The 18,799-nt window shown below is 41.1% G+C and overlaps 2 protein-coding genes across 21 annotated transcripts in view; one reads left to right on the top strand and one right to left on the bottom strand.

The window, feature by feature from the left end:
- EXOC1L (exocyst complex component 1 like) overlaps nucleotides 1–18,799 on the top strand; it is a 113,314-nt gene that overhangs the window by 16,442 nt on the left and 78,073 nt on the right. For 2 of the 13 annotated variants that reach the window (XR_014552014.1, XR_014552018.1), the window contains one exon: nucleotides 7,549–7,828. The exons of 2 other annotated variants lie outside the window; for them this stretch is intronic. Coding sequence is in view for 1 of the 11 variants with exons in the window: in XM_083630858.1 (XP_083486984.1) it covers nucleotides 18,391–18,530 (140 nt within the window). In the remaining 10 variants the exon portion in view is untranslated. Of the gene's footprint in view, nucleotides 1–945; nucleotides 2,016–7,548; nucleotides 7,829–11,862; nucleotides 12,036–12,556; nucleotides 13,632–18,387; nucleotides 18,531–18,799 lie in introns of those variants that run through there. 9 more of the 13 variants (XR_014552010.1, XR_014552011.1, XR_014552012.1 and 6 more) reach the window with 9 other exon arrangements.
- NMU (neuromedin U) lies at nucleotides 167–18,388 on the bottom strand. Of its 8 annotated transcripts, XM_083630830.1 has the most exons (10): nucleotides 18,090–18,388; nucleotides 14,676–14,734; nucleotides 13,836–13,883; nucleotides 13,637–13,696; nucleotides 12,048–12,077; nucleotides 11,885–11,935; nucleotides 7,528–7,602; nucleotides 2,564–2,617; nucleotides 2,009–2,048; nucleotides 167–620 (listed from the first exon to the last, which is right to left on the bottom strand). In XM_083630830.1, exons 1-9 carry the CDS (start codon nucleotides 18,271–18,273, stop codon nucleotides 2,013–2,015), a joined length of 597 nt encoding a protein of 198 aa, XP_083486956.1. In that variant the 5' UTR covers nucleotides 18,274–18,388; the 3' UTR covers nucleotides 167–620; nucleotides 2,009–2,012. The 8 variants fall into 8 exon arrangements, 7 of the variants coding, with proteins under 7 accessions (XP_083486956.1, XP_083486959.1, XP_083486958.1 ...); XR_014552004.1 differs by having other exon boundaries at nucleotides 2,009–2,617; XM_083630833.1 differs by lacking the exon at nucleotides 7,528–7,602.

Here is an 18,799-nt window from a genome sequence, read left to right as displayed (position 1 = left end):
TCCACTGCTCTGTTGCTCCACTAGCAGAAACATCACAGTATACAAGAAGGGCCCATTTGATTTCATGTTAGATATTAGCATGCTGGTTTATATAACGAAAGCACTTAACCATAATTGCAAACCATAAGACCCAAACCTTGAAAGTATGACATTAAAAACTGAAAACTTCTCATTAAAAACAACTCTCTACAGAGTGTCTTTATTTACAACAAAAGGTGGTGAGAGGGAACACACCACGTGTAACGATACTGCTATGGTTGAGGTATTCTGCATGCAACAATCTTAACACCAACAGTATTTTGTTTTCAGTTTTATTACACACATAGTTGCAAAGAACATGAGATGAGGAAACAGAATTATTTTAAGATACTTCGGAAAGAAACAACTGCACCTTAGGCTGCAATCCTATGCTGACTTATTTGAGAGTAAGCTCCATTAAACACACCGAAACTTACTTGTTAGTCAACATGCATAGGGTTACACTGCATTTTTTTAATTATAAGAAATGTACATAGTGGATGAAGTATCTAAAAAGAAAGAGAGAGAGAGCATTTTATATATAAAGAATGCCCATCTTGTCTGCAATCCTGTGATGATTTTAGGCGTGAGGCTGAAGAACCCTGAAAAAGATAAAAATGTTCAATTATATAATGTGACTTTAAAAATTGTTACAATCCTGGCAAAGGACATATATAGACTGGCAGTGTCAGGGGATGGAAATTCCATTTTTGAACTTGTTTAAACTCCTGAAATGTCTTAAGAGATCCCTTGCCATCACAGACACATCCCACCCAATAATCACAGCCCAGAACAGCCCAGGAGAACTATGGCCAGGTGTGTCACTTCTCTCTCTCCCATTGGCTGGTTCTATCTGTGGGTAGAGCATGGGGGCTCCAGCTTTGCAATCAAGTAGAGATGAAGACAGCAAATCCCTCTTCCTTCCAGCACCATATGACCAATGTGAAACAAGCTGTTGAAGCCAGTTGGATCTGTGAGAACCAAGAGTCCTGAGGATACAGAGACTTCGTGGCATTTTGATCCACGTGATCTCAGTCCCCAGAATACATTAATGCATTCAACGTTGCACTCAGGTGGGCAGGGGCTAGACTTAAAACAATATGCTCTGTATTTTTTTAAAAAAGGGAGGGCAAGTCACTATTAAATTGAAATTTTGGTAGCCTGATTCTAAGAAGTCGTCACAGCAATAATGCAGATATTATTGCTAGCATAATGCTATGTTGGAAACTGTAATATAACATGCTGTTGGATCTCAAGGTGAAAGGTGGCTAATAAAACAAACTAACAAATAACCAAACTGCATACTGACCTGGCCATATGAATTCTGCCTAGGCCATGTGAGATGTGTAGGGCCAGTTCTATATCTTAGCCCAGGCATGGCCAAACTTGGCCCTCCAGATGTTTTGGGACTACAACTCCCATCCTCCCTCGCTAACAGGACCAGTGGTCAGGGATGATGGGAACTGTAGTCCCAAAATGGAAGGCCAAGTCTGGCCGTGCCTGCGACTTAGCCCACGCTATAGATTCTGTTTTTGATGACACAACAATGCTTATTTCAGTGTTGACCATTTCTAACACAATAACACTGATCCTGTTGTACCTGTGTTACGTTGTTAGCTGTTCACGATCCATTTAATACAATGATTTTAGATCAGCAAAGTTATCAAACTGTTCCACCATAATTTGTCACCCTCTCAGAAGGGTAAGGAGGTGGGTCACAGAGATACATTGGATTTAATATTTGGCGAGGGGTTTCATTTTTGTTGCATGGCAAAAATTCTTAAACATTTGGTGTATATATTGATTGATTAACCCTTATCTACTCGTTTATTGACACTTTCATCCAGTAGAATAGTGTAATTTTCATTTACAACTTTTCCTGGCGCTACAACTCTATTGCTTGCTTTTAAAATGTGGATTTTAGACTATTTTCTGTACAGATAGAATGAATGCTCAAAGTCTGTTCTGAGTGAAAAAATAAGGTTTATACCATTTTAACGAAATGTAGCAGATCTCCTTCCATTGCGTGGCTGGAAAAGAAATAATGTCAGATAAGTAGTGTCTTGTTGAATGCTTTAAAAAGAATTTTAACTGAGTAGCCCACTAAAATTGATTCAAATATTTAAACATTTTTTTATTTATTAATTTTTATTAGTTTTTATTAAATATTACAAGAAAAGAAAAAGAAAAAATAGAAACAAAAATCAAGACATAACACTGTAAACACATTTGTCTACGTATTTTCCAACATGCAGACTAGAAAAGAAAAGAGACAAAAGATAAAAGAAAAGAAAAAAGAAAAAGAAAATACTTTTCATAATCAATAATACCAAATTTATACTTCAAACATTACAATATATAAATTCTAGTTAAAATATTCTAAAAGACTTCCACCGCATTCACCACACGTCTCTTAGTTTCTAGTTCACCTGAAGAACAGATGTAAAGGTGAACAAAAATGTAAACAAATTTAAAGTGGATTCTAAAATGCTTGAATTTGTTTGTTTTCTAAATCACCAGCATATAACAAACAAAAAATACACACCCGGAAGATAAAGTAGCCCCTACTTTGAATTCCTCCAGGTATTCGAAGTTCTTCCTGAAAAGAGAATAGATTTCAAAACAACACATACTTGAGTAGCAATGTAACAACAATTTATGCTGCAACACAAGTGGTCATAAACAGCATTGGGAATTTTCTTATTTAAAAATTAAAAAATAATATAATATAAATTTATAATGATTGCATATCTCTAGGATTTGTGCTATGGCTAGTGGCAGGGTTGGGTGGAGAGTCCAGCCTACTTTTGGTGACAGTTTAGAAAGAGGAATAAAAATATGTAAACAAAAGAAGCTGTCAGTTACTTCAATGAATACATAGATTTGTGGAAAACTACACTTTGTTTGTCTGAAATTGAAATGAGAAACAGTGACAAGCTTCTTTCTATTACTGTGACTCGGTATAAAAAATATACATAAATCTTTTTAATTATTTAATGAATGAGCAACAAAGAAATATTCACACACAATTTAGCTTTTTCTCAATCTATAAGGAGGAAAATAATTCCAGAAAAAGAGGTATGCAGGAAGACAACCCAATAAGAATAGCTATTAATATTGATATTAATATTAAAAGCTCTTTGCCTTGCTTAGGGGAGCAGGTAAGACATGTTTGGTTGTCAGCTCTGGAAGGTAAGATTTTTTTGTGTGGGGGCTATTCCAAGGTTTTTGTTTTACTATGTGTAATTCCGGTTTTATGTGCTATTCCCAGAAGGCAACCCTTGCATAAGAGGCAAGTGATCTGTATAGCAAAGCACCCACACCAGCACTCTGTTATATTAGGTACAATATTCTCAGAAGTCAGGCAGTGCAGTTAATCAGTATACCTGCAAAAGCTGTAGCAAGGAAACTGGATGACTTTACCAGATATGAAATTATATTATGAAGCAGCATGTCTTTGCTGGTTAAAAGAGTGGATTAAATTAGAAAATACGGAGTTATTGGATTTAGAAGGTTTTGATAACAGATTCGGGTGGCACGCATACTTATGGGCGGACAAGAAGAAAGTCCATAAAGGATTCGGGAACCACATCTTCAGGAGTTCTTTAATAGAAGTTTGGGACAGGTACAAAAACCTCCTAGAACCAAGAGTCCCTCACTGGTTATCTCCGTTGGAGGTTATGAGTGTTAAGAAAATTAACATGCGAGGGAATTGGGCGACATATGGAGAATTATTAACTAAAGAAGGAGGAAAATGGAAACTAAAACCATACGAAGAGGTTAAAGATTATGTATATGATTGGTTACATTACTTTCAGGTGAATGAAATGTTTAAAAAAGATATAAGGGAAAGTGGATATGCAGAAAAAGACTCTAAGTTCCAGACAGAGATTATAGCTAATGAATACAAAATTCTGTCTAAAATGTACAAGATATTGTTAGAATGGAACACGAAAGATGAAGAGGTTAAATCTGTAATGATACAGTGGGCCAAAGATTTTGGATATAATATCCAATTTGAAGAATGGGAAAAATTATGGAAGGAAAGTTTAAAATTTACTGCATGCATGGGGTTGAAGGAGAATGTCATGAAAATGTTTTATAGATGGTATATCACCCCGGTAAAATTGGCAAAAATGTACAAAACATGTAATAAATGCTGGAAATGTAAAGAAAAAGAGGGAACATTCTACCATATGTGGTGGGAATGTAAGAAAGTGAAAAGCTTCTGGGAAGCAATCTATAATGAACTGAAAAAGATGTTAAAATATACCTTTACTAAGAAACCAGAAGCCTTTCTTTTAGGGATTACAGGAAAAGATATAAGAAGAAAAGACTTTAGACTCTTCCAGTATGCAGTTACGGCAGCAAGAATTCTTTTGGCCCAGAAATGGAAACAAGAGGACATACCGACGATTCAAGAATGGAGAATGAAACTGACTGACTATGCGGAACTGGACAAACTGACTGGGAAAATAAGATATGTTCGAAACCAAAAGTTCATCGAAGATTGGGGAAAATTTGTTGATTATCTGAAAAATGTATGTGAGGTGCAAACAACGCTAGTGGGGTTTCAAGAAGCACTGTAAAAACTTTTAAAGAGGTATTGCTGAAAGTAAATAGAAAAAGGAGGGAAGACAAATGGCAATGCTATTAAAGAAATGCGTATTAAAGGGTAAAAATGGATGATTGTCAGGGAAGTTGAAGGAAGTCCAAAATATGAATTTTGTTAAAATCTGGTAAAATTTGGATAAATGATTTGAATGTATGGAAAACTAATAAAAATCTATTTATAAAAAAAGAAACTGGATGACTTTAAGAAAGTTAGGAGCATATGCCAAATAATATGTGAAATTCAGATATTCAGTGGGTTGAATTGAACTGTGCCATTCCATTTCTGGAAGGGTTTTTGATTCTCTGGTTTCCCAATTAGCTAAGTAGTGCAAACCCCTAGTAGTTTTTATTATGGGAATGGTGCCAAGGACCCCCTGGGTGGGTTATGTGGACCCCTAGGGTCCACGGAGCACCAATTGGCAACTACTGCTCTACATGAAGAAGAAAGAAAATGATTTTTGCCAACTCTCTCTCCCCCTGCAACATTCTGTGCTCCCCCACCCAAAATCTACTCTTAAAGATTGGTGGGCTCTCCAGAAGCATGTTGAAGGTACGGGGGCAGCAGGGGGAAAGAGAATTGGCAAAACTTGCATGTTCTATGAGCAGAGGCCTCTGTTAGATTAAACACTCTTCCACAAATATTGAATTCAACACATAAATTGCAAATATGATTAACAAAAGGGCACAAGCAGGACTCTTTTTCAGTCTTGCAAGTCATTCCTTATAAAATGGCTCACTCTTTTAATTGATAAAATAATTTCAAATACATCTTGTATGTCTTGCTATTTCCTCAAAGGGCACGGCAGGTATTTTCTATTAAATTGTTAATGCATGCTAGCAGCCTGCCTTGATTCCATTATGCAAATATTTATCAGCTGGACATAGTGTTCTCTTCATAGTTTTAGCATTTGTGCTAAGCAGATTGCTTTCCTCTTTGCCTTCTAGTTAACTGCTTCCAAACAAAAATCTGATAACCTCAGGCTGTGATAGTGTTAAGTATGTATTGGCTGTTTGCATCATTTTCCTTTATGACATGGTAAAAGGAGTTCTGAAATATTTATTAGTAGGTCACATACAAAATCATTTGTTCTGATTTCTCCTCTTAAAGGCAAGCGACAAAATAGAATCATCAAATTGTAGAGTTGGATAGTTCTTATTTTAGTTGTTTTTTCAGTACCTCATGGGATTAGAACTGACCGAATTTGAAGCTCTGAAAGGAGAGGAAGGAGTAGCTATTCATATACATTTGAAGTTTAATCAAATGAGTAGCATCTTAAAAATGGATAGAATGTGGCAATATTCCACCCAGTGTTTTTCTATGGTATCACACCTTAGGAAACTAGCTGGCTCTTGAAGATTCAAGCTTGGTGACTTGGTGAGGCTGTTATAGCCAGGAACTAGAAGGGACTCTTATTCCAGAAATGCATGCATTACAAAAACAAATTTAAATCTCTCTCTTTTTCCTGGTGACGTGATTCATAGTTTAAATTCTCTTGATTTAAAAGCAGCTATTCTGGCAGCAAGGGACATGGGTGGCGCTGTGGGTTAAACCACAGAGCCTAGGACTTGCCAGTCAGAAGGTTGGCGGTTCAAATCCCCGCAACGGGGTGAGCTCCCATTGCTCGGTCCCTGCTCCTGCCAACCTAGCAGTTCGAAAGCATGCCAGTGCAAGTAGATAAATAGGTATCACTCCAGCAGGAAGGTAAGTGGCGTTTCCGTGCACTGCTCTGGTTCACCAGAAGCAGTTTAGTCATGCTGGTCACATGACCCGGAAGCTGTACGCCGGCTCCCTCGGCCAATAAAGCGAGATGAGCGCTGCAACCCCAGAGTCAGCCACAAGTGGACCTAATGGTCAGGGGTCCCTTTACCTTTTATCCTGGCAGCTCTGCTTTTAAGAATGAAATAAATTTGGATTTTCAATTACTGGACTTTTTTGTCCAAAGTAATAGTGCTGAGTATCTCAGAAAGGATATTTCACAACTGACTGGCAGATCTATTTTTTAGTTGCTTTTCCAAGTAAAAAAACATATGCTAGATGAAACCAGTGGCCTTAAAGAAAAGAAAAGGAAAAAAAAGAATCTACTCAGTCCAATGCCCTATAGCGTGGAATTGATTGTTCCCAGTGGATCCTATGAGACTGTGATGGAGTCATCTAACAAATTTGCATTTTGCTTCAAGGAAATCTAGTACCTATTCAAAGCTGTGGCAGACATCTAATTAGTGCAAGAAATTAAAAAGGATACTGACAAAACTAAAATTTGTACCAAGGTTTGTGCCTCCTACAGGTGGCTATGATAGGCAGAGTGGCCTGAAATCACATATTCAGGCAAGTAAAATGATCACTGTTCTGACTGATCACTGTTAGTTCACTTCTTCTAGCTCTTGCCTCCCCCACTGGCCGTGGCTTTAATAAAATACTAGCAGGGATAAATCAAGGTTCAACAGTGCCACTTTTGCTGCTATTACCAGGGTCAAAGATCAGGTCACAGGACAGGCTGAAGAGCACTAATATTGTTCTGTGCAGCCTTGGTACCAGGATATTAAGCCTAATCCTATAAGATGCTGTCCCCACATAGGACTAGCCCTTTGAACGACGTCATTACAATCCTTAATTTCAACCAGCATAGCGCAACCTCAAATCCAACCATTCAAAAGGAAAGATAATACAGTTGTTTAGATGTATAAAATGGTCAATTATTAGATTTTTCCAGTTTATGTAACTTTCTAAAATGACATACAGAAACATACATGTAACTCTTCTGAAGAGGAAGCATGCAGAATAATGCTGTGCTTTAAAGAAAGCACAAAGACTGTATCAGTCAATCTTGAAAGACGGTATAATGATACAGAATAATAAACAGCATGTTTTAGAAAGAAAAATGGATCGTTACATACGTCCGCTTTGTATCTCTTCAGTCTCCTCTCTTGCAGTTGTGGAACAAGTTGCAGCAAAGGATGCAGGACAGACGACTGAGAGGATATGAATACAGACACATGAAAGACAATGAAACCCAGGATGTATAAACACAAACAAACAAAACCCTTCACTGCAGCACTGACTCAAAAACAGAGCACACAAAGCAAAGGATGAAAGATGTTTGATAGGACAATATTTTTAGACACTCCCATAGCTGTTTCTGATGTTGCAATTTCATGCATAAATGCACACTGTTAAACTTCTTTGATGAGGAAATAACTAGTGTCAAGGAGTACCAATCCTGTGTTTGTTGCAAGCTTGACATGGGTATGCAAGATGCACTGCTTGGAAAAGCAAATGATAGCTGAGTGTTTGTTGTCAGGGCCTCAGGTGGCAGAATCCATGGGCACACACCTTCTTGCCTCCAGAGAAGTAGCTACAATGGATTCTCCATTCTGGCAAGATCTCACAAGAGCCCTACAAGATCACACAGGTACCTCCAGAGGCTTCTGTGACTTCTTGTGGGGCTCTCATGAGATCTCACCAGAAGCTCTGTGACCCCAGCAAGCGAGGCTTTGGCGAGGGCAGCAAGGAGGGCGGTGTGCAGTGTGTGCACTTTCCTGTTTTGCCTCAGGCAATGAAATGGGATGAGCTGCCTCTGCTTGTTGCCATGGGCCATCTACCACCACAGACATTAGATAAAGCTCCCTATGGTTTCTTGCTCGATGGACAATCTCAGGATAATGCCAAGTTCCTAGATATCCAGACAGGAAAAGTTTGCAAACCCAGGAAGAACTCATAAATCCAAGCAGCATCCAACTGAGCAGATCTTGTAGTGCAAAACATTTGGCTCTGCACAGGAACTTTCCCACCCTCTTCTTTCACCTGCATGTACACATACTCCCTAAATATGTTCCGCATGTTACCCCAAGGCTTTGGGGAGGGCACAGGGAGCACATAAGGAGAAGAGAGGAGAGGGGAATTTCTATTATGCATGCAGAAATCATCACACTAACATATCTGTTTAATAGCATTTCATACATAATTCTTCGTCTTGGTCACAAAGAAGAACTTGCCTCATTAATCAAGAAGTAGTGTCCCTTTATCCTACACAGAACCCCACAATCTATGCCCCCTTCCAGAAGCCCTCCACAATACAAGGTACAATATTTAAAAGAAAAGCTGAAGCTGAAGCTTCAGTGAGGCCAAAATGCTTAAATGGCAACTCAATTTCAATATGCTAAGTTAGTCTGAAGGCACACAGCCAAGGTAGATGTTTATGGGATTGTTGTTGTTTTTATTTTGATTATGCATTTTGCGGTTTTATATTTTGATTTTATTCTGTGAACCGCCCTAAGGCCTGCATGTATAGGGAGGTATATAAATTCAATAAACAATTATTATAATAATACTGCTAAAAAGCAGCAGTTGCCGGCCACAGTTGAAACAATTCTGGGCTTCCTTACCTCCTGCTCTTCTTCATTCCTTACAGTGCATTCCTAAACAAGTTTGTAAGCCACACTGAGTTAAATGGGACACTCCCAGGTAAAGGTGTATAGGATTTCAACCTCAGCCTATGTGCATTCTGCTCTACTGCTTTCCTCGCTTCCCCCAGGAAACCTCAAGCCTAAATTTTTGTTGCCCTACAAACCTGAATCCCAAATCAGAATAAGCCACTCCGCAAGTGCTCCCAATATACATGCAGCATCTGTTAGTGGTCAGGGCATAACTGAACAGCACTGCACATAATGTTTCTCAAAAATATTTCATTTATATTCTTGTTTAAAAAATGCAAAACATTTCATGCAGCAGATGTATAACCATTATTCGCTAAATATATTAATTGCATAATGGTCTATTCTGCACCCATGAGGCTCAAAGCTAAAGATAAAATACATCTTCTTATTCTGTGATTTTGTAATGAGTTAGGTGTGGTTCTAATATAATTACTTTTATCAAAAGATTTGTGTGGGGTTATTTACTCAAATACTGTGAGAAATCAAAAGCCCAGCTTATTTAATGTATGTTTTAAAATGTATTCGAATTTCCATTGGTGTATAAACTTGGTGATAAGCTAAACATAATAAAATGTACAACTTCTGTGGGACTGCAACATTGAATTATTAAGACACAAAGTAGCTGCCAAGATATAAACCCCAAAGAAATTGCAAATTCATGACAGCTTTTGTCACTTTTTGCTACAAAATATATCTATATTTATAACATTTTCGTAATATGGTGGAACAAAAAATCCATTATATTGTCTATTGGTATGAAGGAATCAGACAACAGTGGCAATAAACATAGAACACTGATTATGTTACAAAATGAACAGTAAGTAAGCAGATACAAACTTTAATGTAAGACACAGGACAGATGTGTGTGTGTATGTGACTGGTGTTTTGGTGGAACTTTAAAAAAAAGACCTTATATAAAATATTATTCCATTATGTCTGCATATAGGATATTTCATGTTGGTTGGTTTGTTTGTTTATGATAAACCCCCCAAAAAGAAATATTCTAAACTGTTCTTTCTGAAGAAAACTTTATTTTAGAATTCACACTATATACCGTATTTTTCGCACCATAGGACGCACTTTTTCCCTCCTAAAAAGCAAGTGAAAATGTGTGTGCGTCCTATGGAGCGAATGCAGGCTTTCACTGAAGCCTGGAAAGTGAGAGGGGTCGGTGCGCACCGACCCTTCTCGCTCTCAAGGCTTCAGAAAGCTATCCGCTAGCCGTGGGAGACCCAGCTCTCCCACGGCTAGCGGGGCGCTGCATTAATCCCGAAGCTTGGGGCGTGCGGAGCTCAGCGCGCCCCAAGCTTCTGGGTGCCGGCAAGGTCTCCGCTAGCCGTCTAGACCTTGCCGGCACCCAGAAGCTTGGGGCGCGCTGAGCTCCGCAGCCCCAAGCTTCGGGATTAGCGCTCCGCTAGCCGTGTCTAGGCTGCGGATAGCAGCCTGCTTCCCGGAGCGTCGGGCGCCCTGAAAGCAGAGCGCCCGGCGCTTCGGGAACACATCCGCAGCCTAGGCAGCCCTGCGGGAGGTCCCGCAGGGATGTCTAGGCTGCGGATAGCAGCCTGCTTCCCGGAGTGTCGGGCGCTCTGCTTTCAGGGCGCCCGGCGCTTCGGGAACACATGCGCAACCTAGGCAGCCCTGCGGGAGGTCCCGCAGGGATGTCTAGGCTGCGGATAGCAGCCTGCTTCCCGGAGCGTCGGGCGCCCTGAAAGCAGAGCGCCCGGCGCTTCGGGAACACATCCGCAGGGTGGGGAGCCCTGCAGGAGTTCCCCGCAAGGCTCCCCAAGCTGCGGATAGCAGCCTGCCGCCCGGCGGGCGGGGCGCCCTGAATCAGAGCGCCCCTCGTGCCGGGCAGACATCGGCAGGGTGGGGAGCCCTGCAGGAGTTCCCCGCAAGGCTCCCCAAGCTGCGGATAGCAGCCTGCCGCCCGGCGGGCGGGGCGCCCTGAATCAGAGCGCCCCGCGCGCCAGGCAGACATCCGCAGAGTGTGGAGCCCTGCAGGAGTTCCCCGCAAGGCTCCCCAAGCTGCGGATTGCAGCCTGCCGCCCGGCGGGCGGGGCGCCCTGAATCAGAGCGCCCCGCGCGCCAGGCAGACATCCGCAGAGTGTGGAGCCCTGCAGGAGTTCCCCGCAAGGCTCCCCAAGCTGCGGATTGCAGCCTGCCGCCCGGCGGGCGGGGCGCCCTGAATCAGAGCGCCCCGCGCGCCAGGCAGACATCAGCCAGCCCCACAAGCTCGGGGGACAGCAGGGAGGCGCAGCGCCACTATCCCGCTGTTCCTCGACCTGGTTCGGTTTCCCTGACCTGCTTTTGGGGGGGGAAATAAAGGGAATTTTTTTTCCCTTTATTTCCCCCCCAAAAAACTAGGTGTGCCCTATGGTCCGGTGCGTCCAATCGTGCGAAAAATACGGTATTTGTAGCTGGAATCCTTAATAAAGGAACTAGTATTAACCTTATTGCGTTTTAGAATAAAAACATTAATTTGTATTAGAAGACTATTTAGCTTTAACTCAGCTTTAACTTTAAAATGTTTAGATTATGATTACCTCAGATATGTCTTGAGTCAGTTCCATATATGTCTGTCACTTGGCATCCATTTCTTTCCTTTTTTTAATTATACAAGTTTTACTAAATTTAGAACCTCTGGCATTCACATTTAGCTTTCATCTGTTGTAACTAGGCTATAAGCAAGATTGGTTCTTGGTTTTAAAAACTTTTTACAGATTAGGAATTCAATATCAGGCGGAATCAACTGAAGCCCCAGTAATAATGATAATATCATGTTGTCTTTACTCACAGGGGAATGGGCAGTTCAACTTACCAGAATGTCTGAGTTGCCTGTGTCATGGGTCTTAGAATAATGGAATAAGAACTGTTCAAAGAAATTAAAAGTGGATTTTACTTTGAAACAGATTAATATGTAATGATTTTTGAGACAGTTAACACACACACAAAAAAACATTTTTTAAAAACAAGGAGCTTACTCTTTTGGTGTTGTCCTTTTCATCTGACTCCTGTGGAAATAATTGGCAAAGACTTTCAACAACCAAGGAGTGGTCATTTGGGGAAAACAAAATAGCATGGCACAGTACAGTGGTACCTCGGGTTAAGTACTTAATTCGTTCCGGAGGTCCGTTCTTAACCTGAAACTGTTCTTAACCTGAAGCACCACTTTAGCTAATGGGGCCTGCCGCGCCGCCAGAGCATGATTTCTGTTCTCATCCTGAAGCAAAGTTCTTAACCCAAGGTAGTATTTCTGGGTTAGTGGAGTCTGTAACCTGAAGCGTATGTAACCTGAGGTACCACTGTACTTACCATTTTTGGTATCTTTGGAATTGTTGATTGGGTCTGCAATCCTAGGCACCTTTATTTGTGATTACTCAGCTCCATTAAATTTACTTCTGGGATTTGCTTCTGAGTTAACATGCATAGGATTGCACCATTAACTGTTTAAGATTTTAATTATTTTATATTCATTTCTACTCCACGGTAGCTATACTCCACAGAAACTACACGGAATCAATATTTTTACCCAGAACTGTCATCTGGCTGTTCACTGCAATTGGTTCAGAAGTCTGAGTCTACATAGAATGCGACAACTGCTTTACAGAGGCAGGCAATGGCATTAGATAATTCTTCAAGATAATTTGGGCCATGAAACTACAATCAAGAACGAATTATTACTGAAACACAATCATTTCATACTCTCCTTGTCGGTTTTGGTTTCAGTTTCTTAAAGAATGCAATGGTTGCGGGGAATGGCACACTTTCTCAGAAAGTTCTACCACAATAATAACAAAAACTACAATGTGAAGTAGAATTATATCATGAAAGTATTCCAAGGATAATTGTAGAATACATCTTACCTCAGGGTAATATTTTGTCCTGGGGAGAACAAGCTATACAGGGCACTAAAGACTTGTCCCTAGAAATCTTATCCAGCTAACACCCTTGGGATTCTGATATCTCTCTCTTGATACAGTCCAAATACACTAGCTTATCTTTGTGGCTGCCCTATATAGCCCACTAGCACCAGAAACCTTGTTTATAGAACGTGGTAACTGAGATAAGATTCTAAACTGCACACCAAGGGCACCAGCATCTCAAAAAACGTTTAAAGAGGGGGGAGACACAAGATTAGTCTATGAGTCATATGAAGGTTAAGTGGCCCATCTTTCCACTAAGGGTTTGTTCTGTTTTTAAGCAACCAAGGAATTATTGAGCTGAAAGTACACACAAATTCCCAACTGCAAAATGTTAACAGTATTGATTAGAAATAGCGGAGTCCGGACCGCCAGCTGGCACACATTCTGTTCTATTAGACTTTCTAGAGAAACAGCAGCACATAGCTTTGCATCTGTACTACGTCTCAGACATCAAAGAGCAGTTTTGTTACCGTGTAAGTAAACCTAGTTTTCTGCAAAGAGCCCTGAAGCACTTGCTGCCAGAAAGCCACAAAGCTGAGAATTGTATCAGTATTTATTATACACTGAACTGCACAATTGCAATGCCCTACACTGTACAAAATATGCTGGCAGCCATGTTTCGGAAATAAAACGTTAAGTGGATTTACCTGAGCTTTGTGTAGAAGTTCCAGAATCATATAGCAAAGTTCTTCCAATGTATTAGAGGACTAAAGGGGGGGGGGGGGAGAGAGAGAGAGAGAGAGAAAAGAATCTGAGGCATGTGATAAATGAAGCAATAGCACCTACTTCGACAAATTTAGCATATTTGAATCATCATCATCATTATTATTATTAAACTGGACTGACCTGAGATGGACTATCTCTGACCATGTAAGTAGAGCACACATCATCTATCTGTAAATATAGACAAGAGAGCAAACATAGCATAGGATTGAAAAAGAAGCAAAATAGTAAAATAAGATGTTGAGTTTTATGTGAGGTCCCATCCTTTTTAATATTAAGTTGACAGAGAACAAAGGCTTACCACCACCACCACCACCACCCCTCAGAACGCCAAACAACTGGACACCCCTTCCTAAAGAGGAGTTTGCACCCAGCGTTGTGACAAGCCTCACGAAACAGCAACTCAGAGCTCACTCAAGCATTTTAGCATAAGATTAGGAGCATTTGGCAACACCAAGTCCTGTGTAATACACATGAGAAGTCCGTCCATGAGAGACACTAGCCAGATCTTATCTGACAGATCAGAGAACTTTTAACGCTAATATTAAAACCCATCTTAAGTGCAGCACCTACAACAAAATCTAACCAGAGTAAAGGTTTAAGCCTGAAAGGAGCTAAGAGCCTAATTCCTGAAAGCATGAAACATTAGTTGTTCTGTTCTTGTTAAATCTCGTCAGGATACAAGCTCTTTTACTGGCAATATTCGGCCACAGCTGTTCTAAAGTGTCACTTGTGCTCCTTCAATCTGCACCGTGGAAGTGTGGTGCGCACACTATCTCGCATTGCCGACAGCCCCTTACGATGTCATTCTTGTATTGGAAAGCAGATTGCTCCTTTCAAATAAAGATAACATATATTGTTCTTAAGGAACTATAGCAGGTGTGCTAATAATAACAACAACAATAAATGCCTTTTCTAAAATAAAAAAACTAAACAAATAGTACAGAAGATATTTCACTGTACCTCATTTGATAACTGCAAATCTGGTTCTCCTTGTAGAACATGGGGTGCCATCGGTGCACCTGGAAATTAGAATTAATTGCCTGTTCATAATATTATTTATAATACGGGTTCTCTGGGGTGTTAGGGGAGGGGTGGTACCTCTGGTGGGGGACACATCATGCTCCTTCTGGGGTAGTTTGTCCACCTTTGGTCCCCAACCTGCATTCAGCTCCCACCTGTGGCTCCTAGAAGCTGTCAGCATGCAACAATGGCCACACCCCAGGAACAACTTTGCGTGGCAATCTAAACCAGGAGAGGGCAAGCCAATACGTCTCAAACCCTTGGTAAGTTAGGGACTTCCCCTGCATGTGAAGACAAGTTCCAGTGGATTGAGTGAAAGAGACCAATAGTGGGTCCAACATTCAAGAAGTTGGTTTCTGCGCATGCTGTAAAGGGGCAGGTGGGGCTTGTGAACCTGGGAAGGTAGCCCATCTAGGAGAAGGAAAACTCTGATCTGAAACCTCTGCTGCCTTGTTGGATGTCTTCAGTAGAAGAAGAGGCTAAGGAGTAAATCCTACATGAATCCAGAACGGAGTCCCTAAGGATGGTGACTTGTACACTTCCTTCCAGCTACTCCTGCTGCCAAGCTGGTGCCAAACATATTGTTCTGCTTTCCTTTGGACCGCATCAGTGAGGTCAAGAGGGGGGTCTTGTTGTGTGGGCAGCCCAGGACCTCCATACACACTGCCCAGGCTTGTGCCCTGGAGAGGTCGCTTCAGAGCTGCTAACAGAGCAAAAGCAACATGGTTTGACTTCACCCCTGGAGGCACACTCTATTGCCAACATCAATATGGGGTTCTCTAGCTCTAGCTCTTGTGTGTGAGCATTTGAGTAAAAACTAATGAATGTCACAAACAAGAGAATGATGTTACGATTCAGCACTTAACAGCACCACAAACAATTAGGCACTGAATATAAAGTTCTGTACTGTATCAATTGGTCTGGTTTTTGTTTATTTGTAGCCAATGGCTATTTCAATGTAACTCACAAAACCAAGACAATTTGCAAATATGTTAAACATGCACATTTTCAGAAATAAACATTTCAAGCTACGGAAAGAACAAAAATGAAAGATATTAATGATGTATCTTACATAAAAGGAGGGCTTCACACAGAAAAGAGTTGTTTATATAATTTTTTTAAAAAAGCAAGGAAGTTTTCTGAAACTGTAAAAGTATTATTTAAAGTTGTCACTAATTCTGTTTACTATTTAGCACCCTGTTAAATTCCACATAAAATGACAGGGAGACTTTGTATTGAACAAGGGGTTTTTCTTTTTGTTCAGTTAAAAAAAATGGAACATTAAGCTTGCTCAGAAAAAAAAAACTTCCTTAGGCAAATTGGTTAGAAATGAATAAGCTCCTATACAAAACTCCTGTTGGAACAAGACATTGTTCCAACAAAGACATGTTCCATACCTCCATTTTCTGAGACGATGTAAAAACAGGTGGGCACCGCCAGAATTAAATGTCCACAAGGAAAGCTTTTTAGTGAAAATTTCAGAGCATATGAAAATTGTAATTATTGCCTTCAGTGGCCTGCACTTTTATTGCTATTACAGAAATATATCTACTACCAATTCATGTGGCAAGCGATCTTCACTGGCAGATAATAAGAACTGGAGGGGGCAGAGTCGTATTTAATATTTGGAAAGAGATTGTCTATTCTGACTTTTTAGCTGCTTTCAGTCTTGCAGTGTGTAATGTGAAAACAAAGGACAGAAATAAAACATTCCTTTACATTTTTATTGCCCCACAATTATACTATACATAGCAGCTATGTAAATTACTGTTAGATTACTATGTTTTTCTTCTTTGCCATATTTATGAATATTTCAAAATTCTAAGTACGGTGACTATGGAAATACACAGCAAGTAATGAAGGTTATTCTGTTCTGCATTTCACGTTTTCATTTTACAGATGCAAACTACATCTGTGTATTACATTCAAGTCAAGGGAATAAAATAAATAGCTTTGTTCAGGATTAACTTCTTGTTCATTTCCCCATAATTTTTCTTTTTCTTTTGGTAAATCTAATGGACTAGAATAGAAGAAATGCTTGCTAACTGTACTCTGCACAAATTCCTCTGAACTTCGAAGTTGAAATTAAACTGACAGCTACTTCTTATTAAAATGTTCATTCAGGGTCGTTTATATCACCCTTTAACATGCCAATCCTACATGCAATCAGGATGATTAAAGAGTAGACATTTTTCATCCACGCTTAACAAGGGAGGGGAGAGTCTAAACCACAGAATGGATTGTGAATAGAAAAGAAGGACACTTGTTTTTTATCCTGCTTTTCCTACAAAATTTATCTCCCACATTAGTTTAAAATCCAGTAAAGTGCTGGTGCTCAGGCAGGCGCTGAACAGAAAAATGTTACACATATCATTTACTGTGATTTTAACTAATCTACAGTAGACGTAGGTGACTTTCAGTTATGTGCTGCAGAATTTACTCTGAAAGTGGGAACAACGACCTGTACTAAAATGCTATTGCTGGTTTACTTCTACTACAGGACAGGATTTTAAAATCGGCTCTACATCATTTTTATAATAAAATGACAGCGGAAATCTGACCTACCACCTTATGGGACAATTCCATACAACGTGCCTTGGAGTCTCGTATAAGCCAAAATGCAATAAATTACAAACAGACCTATATACCATGACAAGAAATGACAAAACTGATAAATGACATTTATAATTATATAAATATAAATAAATAATTTCAAAATAAATGACAAAACTGTTGTCGGTAGGATGGTATTAGGCTGCTGTGAAACGACATCAGCTTTTGAGTTTCACATAATTCCTCATCAGGCACAAAGGCAAGACATTTTCGGGCACAGCATACATAGAGCAAACTGGGTCATAACCCACCATTCTTCTCCCTGACCAAAGATCTGCAGCTGTCTGCTAGCATCTCAGTGGACCAGGGAAGAACTGCTACCTGTTGGTGTCCGCCTGCCTAGCCTGCATCAACGAAATGCAGAGTCCAGAAAGAAGCGCGGGTCGCTTTGCTTCTTTGCAAAGGGCTGAAAAGATTTACTTTTCTAACAGCGCGGGATTTCTAAAGCTGCAAACCGTCGTGTGCGTGCATGGTGGCCCTTTAAAAATAAAGGTTTGTCTCTCTTTTTATGGATCTTTGTTTAGGAGGTAACTAGCTCGAAATATGTTCACAGTGTAATTACAAGAACTTACCTGGCTGAAATTGCATTAATTGACGACTTCAGTAATAAAGGTAAATGCATTTAATATCAATATTAAACCCAGTAAGAGCTGAATCTGTCATCCTACAGGGAAGCTGAACCAACATAAAGAAATGCCGTGCTGATAATGCAAAGACATTGCTCTGAAACGGAGCCCTTACCTTTGCACGCGCTCGCCCCAAAGGCGAGGAGGAAGAGGAGCAAAGCCCAGGCAGTTCCCGGGCCAGACCGCAGCTTCCTGGGGTTGGAGCGGCGGCAGGTGCCGCTGCTGCTGCTGCTACCGCCGTCGGCCACAGGCGGCGCAGGCTGCTCTTGCCGCCGCCAGCAGGCGCTTCCCCTTTGCATGGCTTCCTTCCCTGCTTTTGGCGCGCGCGGCGTTCTTCCCCTCGAGTTGGCGCGCGCTTGCTTTTCCTGCCACTCTGCTCCCAGTCAGAGGAGCCCGGGCTTTTAAATCTCCCGGACATGAGGAAGCCAGGCAGGCGGCAGCCTGACTCACGGCGACCACGTCACCACGCCGTCCTCAGCCTCTCCTTCCCGCCCTTTCCGCGCGAGACTCCGAGGAGCTGGGATCATCTGCCGCGCGCGGGAGACGACAGCGGGGAGTAAGTGACTTCCAGCACGTGGCAAGAGATGGCTCGTGAGGGGCGTTGGGAACCCCGGGGAAGGGCGGAGGTTCTCACCCCCAGGGCGAGAGCCACATCGACCTCAGACGCCTCAGGGAGCAGAGGGGAGCCCACGACTATTACAAGGAATAGTAGTACAGTGGTACCCCGGGTTGCATACGCTTCAGGTTACAGACGCTTCAGGTTACAGACTCCGCTAACCCAGAAAAATGACCTCGGGTTAAGAACTTTGCTTCAGGATGAGAACA

Source organism: Podarcis filfolensis (assembly GCF_964270895.1).
Source record: "Podarcis filfolensis genome assembly, chromosome: 9".
NCBI lineage: Eukaryota > Metazoa > Chordata > Lepidosauria > Squamata > Lacertidae > Podarcis > Podarcis filfolensis.
Note: the sequence above shows the minus strand (reverse complement) of the source record. Positions and strands in the feature narration are given on the sequence as shown.

Excerpts from the sequence above, each read along its gene's own strand:
- NMU (XM_083630828.1), bottom strand. The coding sequence starts at position 18,273 with ATGCAAAGGGGAAGCGCCTGCTGGCGGCGGCAAGAGCAGCCTGCGCCG. Across the intron at positions 14,735-18,089 it reads TGGGGCGAGCGCGTGCAAAG|GTGCACCGATGGCACCCCAT; the intron begins GTAAGGGCTCCG and ends TCTAATTTCCAG. Across the intron at positions 7,603-11,884 it reads CAGGCAACTCAGACATTCTG|TCGTCTGTCCTGCATCCTTT; the intron begins GTAAGTTGAACT and ends ATATCCTCTCAG.